This window comes from Hypomesus transpacificus, chromosome 21 (assembly GCF_021917145.1).
Source record: "Hypomesus transpacificus isolate Combined female chromosome 21, fHypTra1, whole genome shotgun sequence".
Classification (NCBI taxonomy): Eukaryota; Metazoa; Chordata; class Actinopteri; order Osmeriformes; family Osmeridae; genus Hypomesus; species Hypomesus transpacificus.
In genome coordinates, this window is record NC_061080.1 from 7701682 (window position 1) to 7721020 (window position 19339).

Genomic DNA, 19339 nt, shown 5'->3' on the forward strand with positions numbered 1-19339 from the left:
GTTTATAAGAGAGTTAGCAATGTAGCTAGGTCCTTGTCCGTGTAGAGCTTTGTATGTGAGGAATAGGACCTTAAAGTCAATTCTGAAAGTAACAGGGAGCCAGTGTAAAGTAGCTAGGACAGGACTAATGTGTTCTCTCCTTTTAGTTTTGGTTAATAATCTAGCTGCAGAATTTTGAATGAGCTGTAGTCTTTCAGTGTTTTTTTGGGGAAGACCAGCGAAAAGTGCGTTACAGTAGTCCAGCCGGCTGGATATAAAAGAATGAATTAACTTCTCTGCATAATTTTGGTTTATGAATGGTCGTACCTTTGCTATATTCCTCAGGTGAAATAAAGCAGTTTTGGTCACTTTATTAATGTGGGAGTTGAAATTCAAATCTGAGTCCAGGATTACACCGAGACTTGTCACCTCTGGTTTAAGCCAGGGGGTTAAACTTCCTAGATTCTTAGTAAGCATCTCTCTTTTGGATTTGGGGCCACATAGTAGGACTTCAGTTTTGTCTTCATTTAATTTAAGAAAGTTATCATTCATCCATTTGTTTATTGCCAACAGGCAGCTGGTAATGGAATTGATGGCCGTTGCATCGTTGGGTTCAGTGGATATATATAGTTGTGTGTCGTCCGCATAGCTATGGAAATTCATGTTATGTTCTCTGATTATGTCACCGAGTGGTAACATATAAATAGAAAAAAGTAATGGACCTAGGCAGCTTCCTTGAGCAACCCCGTAGCAGTTCTCATGTTTCTTAGACCAATGGTCTCCTAAACTAACATAAAACTTCCTTCCTGTGAGGTTTGATATTGGTCTGTAATTTGCAAGTAGACTGTTATCCAATTTGGGTTTCTTTAATAGGGGCTTTACAACAGCTGTTTTGAAGGCATCTGGGAAGACGCCAGTTCTAAGGGATGTGTTTATAATCTCTAGCACCGGACCTGAGACACTATCAAACACTCTCTTAAAGAATGTTGTGGGTATAGGAACAATATCTGAGGTTGTGGAGTTAGATTGGGTGGTGTCCCAAGCATAGATATATACGGTATAAAGGCCGAAGGACCGGGACCACATTATTCCTCAATATGCCTCCTATTCTTAAATGTTACTATATGTATGAATACTGCAAAAAAATAAATATACAGTTGGGCTTCTATGTTTTGTTGCAAAAACAGGAATTATGGCTAATAACTTCATCAAAACGTAGACTGCACATGAAAAATCGAGCAGGTTGATTATGCTACTTACCAGGAAAGGGATGAAGTCGCACTGAAAGTTAAAATAGCGTGGTAGATAGTAGCCAGGGCAACCAGCCAGGTCGCGTGCTCTCGTTGTCCAGGTCTCGTCAAGCCCCCACCCCTCGCCCCTAGGCTTGAAGCAACGGCCCCGGTGGATGTAGATAATATTGCATTCACGGTTAGGTTTCCGACTCTTCCGGTCGTTGTTATTCTATTAACTCCAGTGAACATTTACAAAACTATCTCCCCCTATAATTTTTGTTCGATTCTCGAACCTGGCTCATACTACTAGCTTTTTCATAGAATCATTTTCAACTTGCTGCAGCAAAATAAATCTGTCGTCCCCCCGTCACCAAGTCAGGGGGCGGGTTAAAGCCTCTGATTGGTGGTTCAACTTGAATCGACTGCTTTTGACTATTCCAAGGTGGCAGCACCTTGTGCGGATTCAATGAATGAAATATTGAATGCTACAGTGGTCGAAATGTTGGCGGAAGCTGAAGAGATGGAGGCACCTGCCAGTTCACTTTTTTTTTTACATCATATTGAGAGCTTCGCTGAAATTATACGAGTGATATTGGCCCTAACTGACACAGACATCAATGAAAATGTGTTCACGATCCTCAGCGAGATGATACAGCATAGGGGTGGGCATATCGATCTTAAGACCAACAGTGGCCGGGTTGGGAAACCCGGCAGCTATCGATACCAACGTTGGTATCAATAGCCTGATTGATAGCGTGATAAGATCGATACTTAAGTTTCATTCCACACTGAGTACACAACTCCCTTTACATCATAGTGGTTGTGCAAACACCGTCTAACTTCGCTCAAACTCACTTTGCCCCTCCACTGCTTTTCTAAGCCCAAAGTATCGGTATTGGCAATACTGGCCCTGTATTTACTCCTTGGTATCGGATCTATACCACATCGTGCAGTGTCCGCAGTGTCGCACACCCCTAGCAGCTGTGGAGTGAGGCGATAGAGGATCCCTCTAGATTGAAGAGAGCTTGATCGACTGGTTGAGCCTGCCTGGTGTGTAATACTGTTCATTCACCAATCAGAGGCTTTGACCCGCCCCCTGACTTGGTGACGGGGGGACGACAGATTTATTTTGCTGCAGCAAGTTTCACCGTGGATAAATGTAAGTATAAATAAATAAATGTAAGTATAAATAAATAAATGTAAGTATAAATAAATAAATGTAAACACCTGAAAACGTAAACATATATATATATACACACAAATACATGTAACATTTATATATTTTGTGTCATTTATTTAAGCTTTGTGTTATATAATTATTCATTTATCCAAGTATTTATTTATTTAGTTTTGGCCCCTATAATCCTCCATAGAAAACACTTGTAGGTGTGTCTCGCGAATTGCCAAGCGTCCATTGGTAGCGCATGGCTCAAATATTTGCTTTGCCGATTGCAAAATGTGATGGAAAAACGATTGGCCACAATATACCCTGACCTTTTCGAATATGCTCCCCTAGCCGGAGACATTTGAAAACGCCGGGTTCGCGTAGTAGTGTGGACGGGGTCCTCGGAGCTTTTCAGATACGATGATGTTCAGTTGCCATGACACTGGGGTTAGCTTGCGCTCTATAGCTAATGTCAAGATGAACATGGAAGGTGAAAGAAATATGCTGCTCCATCTCTATAATTCATTTACCAGTTTAGTTAGTGTACTACTTCAGATACAAGTATTATCACTTAATAGATACGCGTTACTCCTACGCAGAAGGCGAGCGTTGTACTCGGTGTGCCTGAACAGATGTTATTGACGTTACAGTATGGTCTATTTGTTTTCATCCGTGTCATCGTTAGCTACAGTAATTAAAGGATTGCACTTGTTTAACCCATTCAATTAATCGTATTGTTGCTTTTTTCCGCGTTGATTTTTTTCTCGGCGGTGATGGCCGAGGTGAAGGCCCAGCTGTAGTACTCACGGCTTGCCACTGTGGAGAATAATACAAGGTTAAATATCAGACCAGGTTACTTGTAGTTTAATGTAAGTAATGATGCAATCACAAGATACACAATAAAAACAACACACCAGGATTTTCGTAGTCTAATACAATGAATCAGATGATGCAACAGCAGTCTCACAGAAACAGAGTCTCAAAATAGAAGGGTCAGGGTCTCCAAAGGAATGCAGGTGGGGCAGGGTCGATGATGCATGGGGGAAGGTGGGGTAGGGTCTCCAAGGGGAAGGGGGCCTCAGAACAGAATATATCCAAAGGTGGTAAGACCAGCTGGTCTAAGCCGTCCTTAAATGGAGAAGAGTTACAGTCCCAGCATCACCTTATCTCCCAAGTTGACACTTTTACTCCCAAGAGCTGAGAGGCCCTATTGTGCTCGCACCAGTTTTCGAGCATCTCAAGCTTTCCTCCTGTCTGACCTTGGCATGTTTGCACTCACCAGACTTACACAGATTTGTGTCAGCCCGGCCTCACTTGCACAGAAGGTTGCATGATCTCATTCGTTTTTTATTAATTCAATTGATTATAATTGGATACAGTGTTTCCCACAGATTAGAAATCTAGTTGTGGCGGGGAGGGGGTGGGTGGGGTTGTCCGACCGGGGGGGGGGGGGGTCGTAATAATTCCTTCGTTAATAATTTGTTACACAGTGAATTTGTTAATCATTTGTTACATTAAATATTAATCCAAAATGATTCACAACTTCACAAAATTAACAACAACTAACATATCATTTCTGCATTATGCATGTAGCAACGCTAGTGCTACACAGCTATTTAACTGGTCGGCTCCATGACGCCGGGTAAGTAGCTAGCTCCTGAGACTTCTCACCAAAAGAATGAAGGGGAACCTTCGAGTAAGGTACCTAGCGAAAAGTAACCTCAACTTTCCTCGACTTTTAGCTACGGCACTAATGCTGAAGGCTCCCTGATATAGCTGTCGGTCTTACTAGAACGGCGTATGTATGCATTGTTGCTAACTTGTGCTGACGTTGTGACTGTGTGCATATGTGAGAAAGACGCATGAGTGACAGAGAGACGGAGGGAGAGCAGGGGAAAGGAAATGCAGCTGAACGAATACGCTGCGTGTTTTAACCTAAATAACCATAATTTTTTTTTTTACGAAAACGCAATATGTGGCGGCCGGTGTTGATTCTGTGGCGCACCGCCACAAATTAGTCTATGTGTGGGAAACACTGGGATACATGTTTTAGTATTAAGCATTAAATGACATATGGGTATACATACATACGAGGTAGTGATTGGTGTAACAGCATTGATTAGCAGTATGTTATCATTCCTTCACACAACCCAGCGCGTTAGCGTGAGTGAAGTAGGGCTAGACCAACTTACGTTTTTCAGGTGGTAGGCTACATCATATTCGACGTCGAACTATGACAAATAAACTGTTATTGGCAGAGTTTGCATTCAACGTTTTTCGAGTCACCCGGTACTTTGTAAATGTAAATGTACTTTAATGAAATGCCGCCATACCACAGATGTCTTTGCCATTTTGACTAATAACACTGACAAAGTAAGCTATGGCAGAGTTTGTAGTTCTGCAGCCAATTGTGCTCGTGCCGTGTGCAAAATACCAAACCAAAACAAAGCGCAGATTAACGAAAGGGAAAAAAGTAACACCTTTTCTTTAAAGTTATATATTTTTAGAGTTGGTTTATTTGTCTTAAGTAATATAATCTACAATATCTGTTGAACGATCGACCAGAAAATCTAGTCAACCAAGTGGGGACAGCCCTACAAAACAGGCAGGGCTACCACTAGTGCTGCTGCCAAACGCGCACTCCTATCATTGGAGTTGATTGAGCCACCTGTTTAAACTTCCAAATAGCAACGCAATTCATATCTTTGGCAAACATTTTGGCAAAACTGTACATAAAAATTTACATTTGTACAGTAATGAAGTAAAAATACTTTGTTACATTCCACCACTGGGTATAGGTTCAGCAGGCCCAGCATAGTTTATCTAGATACATTTTAGTTCAGGTTCAAGTCAAGTCCAAGTTTTTTATTGTCAGGTACACAGGCCAACACAGGGTTAGACTGTGCACTGAAATCCTTAGGACAAGACAACGCAAAGCAACCTTGCACATCATAACATATAAGTACTCAGAACAAGTTAACACCTATGACAAGCTAACATATAATATAACTAGAGAGGGTACAATTTCTGGGGAAATTGTAGGGTGTGCTTGTTTGCGTCGGTTGCAGGTGGGTCTGTTTTCCCATCTAGTGATATTTTCAAGCATTTAGCCTACTCATATTGCATAATTCATTAAGAAAACCCTTTGAAACAAGAAACCCCCTTTGAAACAAGCTACTGTAACAACGTTGACACTGGCAGTATTTCAGATGGAATTGCGATTCAAATAGTACCGTCTGCTAACTGAAAATAAGCCCCCCAATCCCCCCCCCCCTGTAAATAAGTTCGATATGAATTTAGGGGGAAATGGCTAATTCAAAAGCAGTTTGCTAGAGGCAAGCTAGCTGCTGTTGCTATCCACACTTCACTGATTGTTTGAAAGCGCCGGAAATGAGAACGTTTCTTTTGTAATGGATAATGTATAGAACGCCGGTCATTATTGGGAAAATAAGCCCCTTCAGGGCGAAACAAAACCGCTTCGCGTCGGGGTGCTGTTAGCCCTGTCGGGGCTTATTTTCCCAATAATGACCGGCGTTCTGTACATTATCCCGCTTATTACACGGCTACTTGCCAACAAAAATAACTTAACACAGTGTGTCTTTTTACAATGTATTTTTTACCATTCGTATTGTTGATCAGCAGAGAAATAGTTCGTCAAAGACGTTGAACTTCGTAGACTTTGAACATTCTTTAGGCTTCAAATCAGCTGACGTCGCTAAGCAACAGAGTACGCTGGGGTTGAAAAGTTACCGGACTACTAGCGGAGTGCTACGAAAGACGTGAATCCGAGGCAAAAAAGGCAATTTCCCTTGACAGCTGTCAAATATGCATAGCAGAAGTGTTGTGCACGTTCATACCTCTCATGAACTCGTTCAAAGTTCAGTTCATACAAGTCAATATGAATCATTCACGTTCATAGTTCACCATTTAAATTCTAAACGCGTTCATAGTTCAGTCCATTTCATAGTTTTAATACGGAAATTGCAAATTAAAGACTTTACTTGTTTTTTAACACATAGGGTGACTTGAAAGTGATGGCATTAGGCTACATTTCTTTAACAAACTATTAATTACGCCCCTACAAGTTTTGAAAAGTGTATCTCCCTTACGTTTCACCTTCTTGCGCGAGCAAGAAGTGTTGCCAGATGCACGATCATTATCCTCCAAATACGATAATTTTGAGCCTTTGGTAGCTACAATACTTCGGCATTTCCAATCTTGCAACACTGAGCACCTTCCCGCCTCCAATAGTTGCATTGTTTACAACAGCACATGACATCTGCAGCCATGCCGAAACGTAAATGTGTCTTTATTTTCTTATTTTAATATGTAGCTATATAAACAATGTCTTATTTGTTATATGTATTGCTTTAATATATGGACAAGCCACATAAACAACCACTGAAAGCCACAGAAGCACTGGACTAAATGGCACAAAAAAGATTTGTTTACATTACTATTTTGCAATTTTGTTGAGGTATAAAAAAATCATAATATAGCTTATGTCATTTGTGACATTTATGCATTCACATGGTCATGGTGCATAGATCGTGAGCTCTTAATATTTCCGACGTTCCCAACAGAGTTAAATTTCCGAAACGGAACCTAGCCAGCTTTAGTTGGCTTCCGTTACCTAGCAACCTAGCTTTACTTGTTTGGTCTACATGTGTGTGGAATGAATCATGGGTAACGTAGTGCGAAGTCGAGTTAGTTTGTTTAGGTTAGTCTACATAGCAAATATTTTACGGGCACTGAGCAACTACATGGTGCAAGCATTCGTTTTAGACAGCGTCAGTCCTTAAGAGAAGGAAAACATTCCGCAAAGTTTTAGCTAGACCTCCATTAATATGAACGTGTTCACCGTTCAATTCATTATTTGTCATTAAGTTTCGTTCAGTTCATCGTTCTCGTAAAAATGAATGTGTTCAATGAAGGCGTTCTTGTACAGCACTGCATAGCAACATTCAAATATGAGAAAATTGTTCACCGCAGAACGTTGGGAAGCCCCATTCAAGTGAATGGAGCATTCTACAGTATTAAGAACAGCCGTGTAATAAGACATAATAAAGTTTAGCCATAGCTGTGGCATTGAAGACAGTACTATACCCTACTACTACACACTGCCAGTGGGCGAACCGAGTCTGCGACTCAGAGGCTAACGTCAAAATAACAAAAATATGCTGACCCGCTGGCTGTCTTCACAATCGCCATATCTTTAACACTGCTCTCCATTTGGATGTAGAATTGACCCTGGTACGAAATTAAGAAAATACTCATCAGACGCAGATCGACAACACTGTTGTCGACGAGTGTTAACACTCATTGACAACACTGTTGTTGCTGCAGCAATCGTCAATGGAGGCTGACGGGGCTCTCACGTAGCAAACAAATCAAAGTTTTTACAGCAACCTACATTAAAATCTCACCACCTGGCTGTCTTCACAATAGTCATATCGTCATAAAATGTCCCTCTTTCTGTTTTTTTGTTTAAAATTGAACTATAAAATCAGCTACAAAAAATACTACTATGACGCTTTCTAGCATGGCTGCCGCCTAAAAGACTAGGCGGTCTCACGGGCGACCCGCACTCGCTCAAATTATAAAGACTTTGACGACCTAAATCAAACATCCGAGATTGCAGTTCCACTCGAAATCGCTTTCTCAACAAAGCTAAATGGTTGGGATTTTTTGGGGTGGGATTTTTCACTCGTAATCCAAGCTCCAATTTGCGTGCTAGAACATCTCTATCACGTTGTATCCATGCGTCGTTACTAACGTGTGTTGACGTGGTGACGTAGCTAGCACAGATTACTCTTCGTCGACTAAAGGCACTTTATCGACACAAAAACGTTGTAACCTCCTAAACTGTGCAACGGAACGTAAATCCCAATACAAGCAACTCAATCGCTACCAAGACGAAACTTTTGACACCACCGTTGTGTATGTAGTCCAAATATTGACTGAGCCTTGGGGGGCAAAAATAAATAATTAATTTATTATAAATAATAAATATACATGTGAGATAACAATGGTCGTGCCCTTGCCGAAGGCAAAACACACCCAATAAACCTCCTTAATATACAAAAAAAATAAGCAATAGAGTAAACTAAACCTATAACACACACAATATCCTATTCTAGCCTTATAACCAGTGGCGTTTTCTTCAAGACATTTATTTTTCCCCTAAAATGTAAAAAAATGTATGGTCAAATATTTAGTATTGTGTTAACATTTCAAATGCGTTAAAACGCTCGGCGTCTCTGGGGGTGAATTGAGGAGTGGGCTGGCCTGCACTCTGGGCTTCTGCATGATGATTGGAGGGTCTGTCGAATATGGAGAGAGATATGTCTCAAAAGTATTCGTAAATGCAAGTACCATGATCCACAAATGTTTCACGATTTACAAATGTGTTTTGCGATCCACAAAAACAAAATTCTTACTCGTGATTTGTAAGTTGGCATAAATGTGCAATGATTTGTACAAATAGATGTCCATTCGTAAATATATTGTTTGTAATTTCTTAAAATACTTAACATTTCTCATGGTTTGTCATTTGTAAATCTGCAATTCGCGTGTGAAGTGTTGAATCTGCATTTGTGGATCGCCCAATACACGCGTGCAATCCTTCTTCCAATTACGTATTTTTGAGACATTCTTTTCGGTCTTTTGCGATCCACACACAAATAGCTTTTCGATCCACAACCATCCCCCCCCCACCCCCCTTTCGACAATGCCATCTGTTGTCCCTGCTTTGATGGTTGTAGCCCAGCGCTTTAAATAAATGTAAATAAAATACATTTATTTTCCCCTCCCAGTAACCCCTTAGCAATGGTATGTGGTATGGGGCTATTATTGTTGAATAGTTTTGCAACAATAATAGCCCCATATATGTGCTTTGAGCTTAAGTTATCACGAGTATCTGGCATTTTCTATTCACCTCGCTCCACAGGCTGCGGCCGTAGTGTAGCCTAGTAGTATTTGGCCGATACTTTCGTGAAAATCTTGATATTGATTTTGGGACAGTGACATGGCTGGTTAGCTTGCAAATCTTCCTGTCAAAAATACTGTAAAATTATATTTACTGTTTGTCAACCGTACACAATGTTATTGCTTTTGAATCTTGCTAGCATTACGTTAGCTTTCGGGCTAATAGCTCAGTCAAAGGAAAGCCGGTGGGCAGAGGACAACACTGCCACCTACCGAATGGCACTGTCGAAAGGGGGGGAGGGGGGGGGGGCTCCTGTTGTGGATCAAAAAGCTATTTGTGTGTGGATCGCAAAAGACTGAAAAGAATGTTCCAAAATTACGTCATTGGAAGAAGGATTGCACGCGTGTATTGGGCGATCCACAAATGCAGATTCAACACTTCACACACGAATTGTAGATTTACAAATGACAGACCATGAGAAATGCACACATGAAATGTTAAATATTTTAAGAAATTACGATATATTTACGAATGGACATTTATATGTACAAATCATAACACATTAATGTAAATGACAACTTACAAATCACGATTAAGAATGTATTGTGGATCGCAAAACACATTTGTAAATCGTGAAACATTTGTGGATCATGGTACTTGCATTTACGATTACTTTTGAGACATATCTCTCTCCATATTCGAAATACTGCATCTCCTTTTGATTGACAGCGATTTTGTACTATAAAAGTTGCCGAAGCTATTTGAGCTCAGTCCCATCGTGGATTTTTCAAGTGTAGTCGAAAGACAAACTGCTGCAACCTATTTCTTGATATTTGCTTGGCGAAATTGCTGGCCAATTCTCATCATATATTTCATACAATTATACACCACGTTCCTTGTTTCAGTTTAACCTAATTCCCACATTTTCTCCTTTGAGTTTAATATTGTTTCGTTACATCGTTTGTTCATTCATTCATACAGTACTGTAGGCTAGGCTAGTGTCGAAGGGGGGAACTAGCCAGTGAACTAGACAAATCAATTTGAATTTTTTATGTTGTAGGCTGAAAATGAATTTCTGCTCTTTGAAAGACCAGCAGCCGCCACAGGTGTGCAGATCCGTTTCTGACAGGCAGTGGATTGTAAAAGTGGTCCAACTTGTCACACCTCTATGTACACTGAAGCTATACAATTCACCTACAGGACAGCAATGTTACGGTGACTCAGCTTTATTCCTATTAGCATTAACATTACATTTAGAAATTGTTGGAGCACATTGTTTTAACTATGATAACTACTGCCTCATTACAGAGATAAGCTGTGAGAGCAACTTAGACAATATTTGTCTATTTTTATAATGTGTTGTTAGACTTTTTAACTATGTTAAATTAACTTGAACTTAGATTTTAACCAAGAAAATAAGATCTACTTAGTCATCTCTGCATCGAATTTTGGTGTTTCATTTCCACAGCACAAAATATCGTAAATTATTTAATTGACAGAATTTGAACTATCACCTATTTTATAAGCAAGTCATGCTCTTCTAATCAATCACTCTCAGCACACACAGTCTATCCCACATCTGTGAACTAGAACATCCGGTTCCTCTACCTACTCAGTTTGGGGGCGGGGCAAACACAATACACGCACACAGCTTTCCTCTTTATCGTCTTCCCACATAAATACGAACACTACTTGCAGTACTTCACAGCTGTGGGGTATTAGCTTACAAAATGGACCAACAGTTGAAATCGCATGGCATGTCCAAAATGGAGGAGGCAAAGAAAATAAAGGATGAAGATAAACTTTACAAGTATGAAGGCGTCCTTTACTCTTCCATCATGAGTCCCCAGGAAAATCTCAAAAGTCTGGAGAACTTTGAGGCTAAACCAGATGACCTTCTACTGGTGGCTTATCCCAAATGTGGTAAGGGCTATACGTTTCTTTTACTTTTATGACTGATCATCACAGTCCTCATAGTTAGGTGTGAATAACCTAGAAAAGTAGGTATTATAATATGCTCATAAATATTACTCCTCAAATCTGTCTCTAGGGTGGGTACATATGCTTTGCAGCCTGCAACATTGTCAAATTAAAATATCAGTAAACATTTAGATTTATATTAACATGACTTAACTTTAAGATTTGGATGGTAAGATAAGTATCAACAAGAAAACACATTAGCTAAGTAGTGCAGATAGGATGCAATTATTGACATTCAGTTTCAGAAGTTAGGGTTATTACAAGAAAATGTGTTGGTAGATGGTCAGTTCAGTCAAGACACTCACGTATTGATTTAACCATTTATTGCAATGGAAATAGGTTTGTCTTTGGCAGTTCTATCTATGGCAGTAATTGCACAATATGCAGGTATATTCTGTAGGTACTATGTAGGTATAATGTGCAAAATGTGTTAACATGTGTGTCCGGGGCAGTGAATGCATGTAGTATTTAAGTTCCTGAAAGGGTAAGGCATACAACTTCAATTAGCACACCTGCAGTTGATTGTGTGAGTAACATCAGTGAATGATGTGATGCTCAGCCCAAATGCCATGCCCGAACTAGTTTAGCCAACTTGTGGTTTTTGATGGAAAAACTAAATTTGTACAGCAATAAGGGTTGCAGTAGGATTAGATGCCTATAGATTACACTACTAACCTACCACCCATTGTTTTGTTTTTTACAAGGTTTTAATTGGATGGTATCTGTGATTGGCAAAATCAGGACTGCATCTTCAGGGCAAACTGAAATGCCCAGTGGACCTCCACTGATTGAATTTTTTCCCCCCGAAGTGCAACAGGTGTGTAATACATACATGATTGTATTTTAGCAATTTAATCATTTTGACAATATTCCTTAATCTATAGTTTAAATATCTTAAAATATCAGCTGTTGTGTCTTGCAAAATACCAATAACTATATGTTGTAGTAATGTGTATTAGGAGATACGCTTGAACAATGCAGAGGTTTCATTCAGCAACAGTGTGAAAGCAAAGTCGATCAACTTAGTTTCTTACTGACAAAAAACATTGTATTTGCAGTTTTTTTATAATAATTGTATCATGCTTTTGCAGCTGGTGAAAGAGAGGCCCTCCCCTCGGTTTCTTGGCACACATTTGCATCCTGATAACATTCCCAGCTCTTTTATTGCAAAGAAGACAAAGGTGAGGATTGATTACTACAAAATGGCACCAAAGAGTGCATTTCACGACACATTGAAGTAAGTGTATAATATCAATGTTTAACTGTAGCTGACTTAACCATGATATACAGGAAATGCCTTTTAATAATTAACTTGTAGATGCTGGTAGTGTTTCGAAACCCGAAAGATACTGTTGTGTCCTACTACCACTTCATGAACAACAACCCTGTTCTGCCAAATACCAAATCCTGGAACGCATTTTTCACAGACTTCATGAAAGGAGAAGGTGATGACTCATACAGCTCATTACCATTGTTGATACATTTCACTGCTGAAACTGTGCATATAAGCTGATAACGTAAAGCCAATGACAAATGTTGGGATGATCCTCTATAGGTGGAATTTGGTGTACTGTTTTGATAAAATCAAGTTTCCTTTGGTTTGCTCTTAGTGGCTTGGGGCTCTTACTTTGACCATGCCCTGGCTTGGGAGAAACGCATGGATGATCCAAATGTGATGATTGTGACTTACGAGCAACTAAAGGAGGTGATTTTTGTCTTTTGTAATTACATGGCATCAACTTCACTAGTTCCAGTTTAGTCTAAGTCATCATGTCATGACATTGATAGATTAGCTGAATCTGAAATACTAAAAATAGAATTGTAAAGTGAGAACACATTTTCAAATATTAGGCAACTCTAAATAAATAAAAAAATCAAGAAAGGGTTCATGTCTATGAGTTGATGCATTAAATGCATACTGCTTTAATGTGCAAATTCAAATGCAATTTTTCTCTCTCTCTTTAGAATCTAGTGGACGGGGTGCGGAACATATCAAAGTTCTTTGGCTTTACTTTGACTGATGAGCAAGTACAGACCATTGCAAATGAGAGCACTTTTAATGCTATGAAGGAGAGCTCCAAGAACAGTCATGGTCAACATGGCAATGTCTTCTTTCGGAAAGGTAGCTTTCAAAACTGCTTTTAAAATTCTTCCATAATATTAAATTATGTTACAAAAGTGCATTTTACTACCAGAGGAAGGGGTTTATCTTCTACTCTGTCATGTCCAGATCAGGCTTGTGTGGCCAACCTGTATTTATTATATAATTATATTGGAAATTAAATTCTCATTAATATCTCATTAATAGAACTTCCAGAAGGTCAACATTAGTTGAAAAATTACAAAGAATATGCATAATGTTCTAAAGGACAAACATTTTGAATACATAATTAAGGCAGATCAATGTGCTTGAATTATACTTGCCATTTGTTTGTTTTCTATTGTTGAAATAGGATACATGTTTCAACAATTGTTATGTAAATTTTTACTATTATATTTAGTTTATGTTGAAGATTCCATCAGAAGCTGAGACATTTGAATTCTTAAAGTTTTTTATTATTACGTTTTTCAAATCCCATCATACATTCCCAGGTAAAAAAAAATATGCTAAGTATACTGAATCTTAGCTTACTTGAGTATACTTGAAGACTGATTAATCATCAGTATACTTCAAGTTATTGAATGATTAGTTAATTTGAAGTGTGCTATTTTGGAACAACTCATTTTGTACTAAGAATATTTTAGTTGTAATTAAATTGTACTAAAGCACAATTTAAAGTGTATTAATACTTAAAGTGTACTAAGTATACTTGAAGTTGTTCCACTTTAGCACATAAAAGTACACTTAATACACTTTAAATTGTGCTTTAATACAATTTAAATGGTATTAAATTGTGCTTTAGTACAATTTAATTACAACTAAAATATACTTAGTACAAAATTAGTTGTTCCAAAATAGCACACAAATTAACTAATCATTCAATAACTTTAAGTATACTGATGATTAATCAGTCTTCAAGTATACTCAAGCATTTTAAGGTTTAGTATACTTTGCATTTATTTAATTTTTTTACCTGGGCCACAGAGTGGGCACATCGTCTAAATAAGAGTACAAGCCGCATTGGAATACAAGTCGCACTTCCAATGCAACCGTTAGCATAGCGCAGCCAACAAAGAGTGAATTTATACTCACGATGGATTACTCGCACAGACACACGTTTACATGATGGTATCAATTTGAATCTAACTTTATTCGGATAAAAAAATGTTTTGGGGGGCAACTGTTATTATCTGAATATACAGTATATGGCAGTGAATAAACCAAATTATTGGCCGAAAGCATGTCATATCCAGTATGATACGTGGCGCTGTTTTCATTACAACTAGTGGTGATACAACCTTTTCCGCTTGACCTCTTCACCACTACCAACAACAACAACATCAACATTTCGAGAAAGCCAGGCGATTGCAACGTTATTTTCAATTTAAAAAAACATTTGCACCAAGCAATCCAATCCACTTTTACATGTTGATAAAAGCATTGAAATTGGAAAAAATTATTGGACAAAAAGAAATCAAGGGACATTTAGAATAGACAAAAATGTGCCATTAATTGTGATTAATCGCGAGTTAACTATGACATTAATGCAATTAATCGCGATTAAATATTTTAATCGTTTGACAGCACTAATAAATACAATTAAAATCATAATAAAATCTCCACAATAATACTGGTAGTTACTCCGGCCGAAGTAGTTCTGTTCCGACCCGGCCCCACATTAAAGAAAGGAAAATTATCTGGCCCTCGCAGACAAAAGTTTGGGGACCCCTGATCTAAACTATACCCCATAGCATTACACATATCAAAACAAAACTCCAAACAATAAAACTCCAAACAATGCTTATTTAACTAAGCTAATGCCCTTAACTTAGTTGCTTTTCAGTTTGTCGCAGGGCATTCTGGGTACCAAGAGCAGCACGAATATGTGCAATCTTACAGCATTGTGTAACACACTTCGGTTGTGGATAGTATCTCCAGAAATAAAGCCAATTCACTCATTTAGTGGCGGAATCCATTGTTATGTCTAAAAAAATATTTTAGTATAAGTTCAGCTAGCTTGCAAATCATGAGGATAGCCTATTGTAGCAGACCTTTCTATGTGACAACGGACAAGGGTCCCTCGGGAGTTGCTGTAGGCGTGATGCTGAAACCATTACGTGAAATCAGTAAGGGCTGTTCGAATGGCTATGTCAAGAAGAGCAGTGGTAAAATACAAGTTTTGAAAAGAGACCGCGTCCGTGTCTCATTGTCCACACGAACACATACAATTATATCTAAAACGAACTTACGAAGAGTTCACTACCAAAGTTGTAATGTTAGCGATGCTAGTGTTAGCTTGCTAGCTAGCCTATAACATTTCACTGGATCTTGCAGCTGTTTGATTAACTGAAATTATTATGAAATGTTATGTTCTACAAGCCATTTGCCTACTCAAGCAAGTCTGTATTTCCAAGCCCTGTTAGTGTAACTGAGACGACACAGAAAATAATTCCTCATTCAAGTAATAAGGCCCTGTTCGAGTGTTGAGCATTAAATAGAGATCTTGAAAGAAGCCACTTTTTAGTTCTAAAACCGGACTATAAGCCGCTTTGAAATAGAAGCCGCACAAGCACAAGAAAACTGTAAAAAAAACTTTACTCTACTACACACTACAGTACAGCAAATGCATACCAGTACACTGAAAGCTGAATTCATGAAGGGACTTCAAAAGTAACTTAAAATATCCAAACATTTCAGCAAATGTTAATTTTTCAAGTAGGCTTTTAGTGCATTGTTACAAAGAATATTTTTAGCATGCATTTTAAAATATACAAACAATATGTTTAAAAACAAAGTTCCAGTTGTACACTTTAGAAATTACATATACGTTTTACTTATAGTATATATTTTTTATAATATATTTACTAAAAGTGTAATGTAGTAAAAAAAAAAATTCTGTGTGTTCAAAGTATTAACGGTAAAATAGGTAAAGCATGATGGTAGTATACTTTTTATATATTCACAGATAGTACACTTTTTCTTAGTATATTTAAAATGTACTATTGAAAATGTGGATATGCTTGAAGTACTCAAAAGTATACCTTTTTTCCCCTGGATTTTGCAATTACATACTCATGTAAGAATTGTAACAATGTAATGACATTTCTTTGTGTTTGATCTTGTGATCAGGTGAAGTTGGAGACTGGAGAAACAATTTCAGTGAGGCCCAAAGCAAACAGATGGACAAAGAGTTTCAGAACCTCTTGGCTGGTACGAAATTGGGAGCCAAATTAAAATATGATGTTTACTGCAAGTAAAGAAATTACCCTGCCGCCCCAAATTATGACTCCTTTAGCTAGAAAACTATGAAATCCAATGTAAGCCTTGGACAGATTTGTTACAATTTGGTATTTTAAGGTATTTATTAAAATAAATGTACAATAAAGAATGAGGCATTTGATGTAAGCCTATAATGCCAATAAGTAATTTTGTCTTTTATTACAGTTTTGGCTTAGCGTATAAAATATCTGGTAAGTTGAGAACAATAATTTAGTTGGAGGCACATACATTTTTACATTTGTAAAGGTTAACAATAGCAATAATTCGCCTCTGTTTTGCTAGCACCTTCTAATCCTGTTAAAATGCTAACACATCTGCAATTTGAAGACTGACGCAGAGTAGGAGTGGATTATGGGAGTGTTTGAGATGTTGAGAGGACTGTGGAGTTTAAAAGTAGGCCTGTATCTAAATAACAGACGCATGTTCTAATTCTTTACCAGCTACCAAGCATCTTTGCTGAATATTAATTACATATTAAGTCATGTGTCAAATAACTGATATTAACACTGCCTCTTATGACCTTATCAGATCTGATCATCCCTATGAAAAAGAATTGTCACCATTCCAATAAATAATGCACATTCCCAAATATATTTGAAAGGAAGTTGTCTGTTTCTATAGAATAGGCTACAAAGCTATACCAATGATATAGACATCAAAGACAAACCTCAGCCATAGGAACCAACTTGGACAAATTGTACTGCGTCATTGGCCCGTTTTGAAACCCCTGCACGGGGGAAGAAGGGTCCTTGCACTCCCACTATGTGGTGTTTCTCCTTCCATGCTCCATAGTGGTAGAGTAATCTCTCAGTTCAACCAATACACCTCTCCATCACTGTGGTCTTTCAGCTGTGATGTCAAGATTCTCCTCTTCAAGCTTCACCTCAGCTAGCCAGTATTTTGCTGGCCTAAATTGGACCAAAAGCAACACTTACTGTGTCAGTACATTGTTTCTTGTGATACCTGCAAATCTGTCCCTTCTCTGCACGTTGTATTCAAGATCTGTTGTTACACTGTCTGGCAAGAGACTATGTTGATGTAACCAGGGGCGGTTTAAGTGATTTGATGGCCCCAGGAAAAGACCATGTGACGCCCTTCTCCATTTTGCTTTCTGCAATCATAGCTAGTGAACAATAACTATTTGGAGGTACCTCTTTTCAGTTAACAAATCCATACAACTAAAAGACAGGCAAAATTAGATTTCTAACGGCAGAACTTCAAATGTTCTTCAGTCAGTTAGAAGAAGGTGTTTTCTATTTTGGGGGAACTTGACAGTTTTTTCTTTGTATGGGGTCTTTTTCACTTTCAGTTCTGTCATTATTTGCTAATGTATCTTGCCACAACGCAGGGTTTATACTAATAGTCTCAGTCAGGGGCGTCGTTACACCCGTCGTTACACTTGGGCACGTGCCCCAGTATACATTTGTTGTGCCGCAGGAAAATCGAAAGTTAGATTTTTAACAATCAATTAAAATTTTTAGTCAGTGCATTCATTTAGATTGATAATCCCGGAAAAAATAAATGCTGTATCCCAATCAACGCTTGTAAAAATCAAAGCAGTTTAACCGAAAACCGATGCCCGCAGAATTCCATGTCAGCGTGCTCTTCTGAGTTTGCCCAACAGCCACAGCAGCACGCACACAGAAGTCCAGGTGTTGGACTCGGCACACAAGACATTACAAAATTAAAGAAAGTTTCTAAATGATAGGCCTACCGATTATCTTATTTTGACTAAAACAATATTACATTCCGATCCGGGGATCTCAGCTAGGATTGAGGCCTGCCTCGCAGACATCTCCGCCTGGATGACCGAGCACCACCTCCAGCTGAACCTCGCCAAAACAGAACTTCTCATCATCCCGGCCAAACCCTCCATCTCCCGCGACCGCTCAATCACCCTGGGATCAACACAAGCTCTTCTCCTGCCTGGCCCCCCAGTGGTGGAATCAACTCCCCACCTCCATCAGAGACACAGACCGTCTCTCCACCTTCAAGAGAAGGCTCAAGACGCACTTGTTCCGGGAGTACAACGGTACTTGGGAATGGTATGCTGAACCCAATGCTAGTTTCCTCAAGGATCCCAATGACTCTTGCTTAGAGACTTGTTGCTCTTGTTGGTTAGTGGTAACTGATTTAAACTGTTGTATTTGCTGCGAAATATTCTATTTTAGTTAATCTTATTTTTATTTTTACTGTTGCTTGCTTTTTCTACAGGTACACTTGCACTTATTCATGTTGTTTAATTGTAACTTGCATAACTACATGTTCTTATGGTTCTTCCCTTTGGCACTTATTTTTTTGGTTGTTCACAATGTCTGCTTCTTGTTTTGGCTACCCGCAATGCTTTTGGGCTATCTTGTTGTTATTATCAGTGACCTATGCACTTTGTAAAGCTCTCTCTTGGAAGTCGCTTTGGATAAAAGTGTCTGCTAAATGAATAAATGTAAATGTACATGAAGCTCAAAAAACAGTATTTGCACTCAAATGAATGTGATTGTTTTTTTGCACGCACGCATTAACTATTGATGTCCCTGCCAAAGCTGATATCAAACTTGCGTCCCTGAACTGTATAGTGGGTTAAGCAAGGGGAGTTTCTATAGCCAAGTAGTGCATTGTGCATAGCATGCTTGGAAGAAAAAAAAGGGATATGAATTAATGTATAACAACGCCCCTGA

At 38.7% G+C, this 19339-nt stretch overlaps 1 protein-coding gene across 1 annotated transcript; it reads left to right on the plus strand.

The window, feature by feature from the left end:
• Positions 1 to 10931: 10931 nt before the first annotated feature.
• LOC124483654 (sulfotransferase 6B1-like) lies at positions 10932 to 17254 on the plus strand. Its single transcript, XM_047044186.1, has 7 exons — positions 10932 to 11227; positions 11989 to 12101; positions 12376 to 12465; positions 12603 to 12729; positions 12895 to 12989; positions 13250 to 13406; positions 16515 to 17254. The coding sequence occupies exons 1-7, from the start codon at positions 11035 to 11037 to the stop codon at positions 16640 to 16642; spliced, it is 903 nt and encodes a 300-aa protein (XP_046900142.1). The 5' UTR covers positions 10932 to 11034; the 3' UTR covers positions 16643 to 17254.
• The last annotated feature ends 2085 nt before the right edge of the window (positions 17255 to 19339 follow it).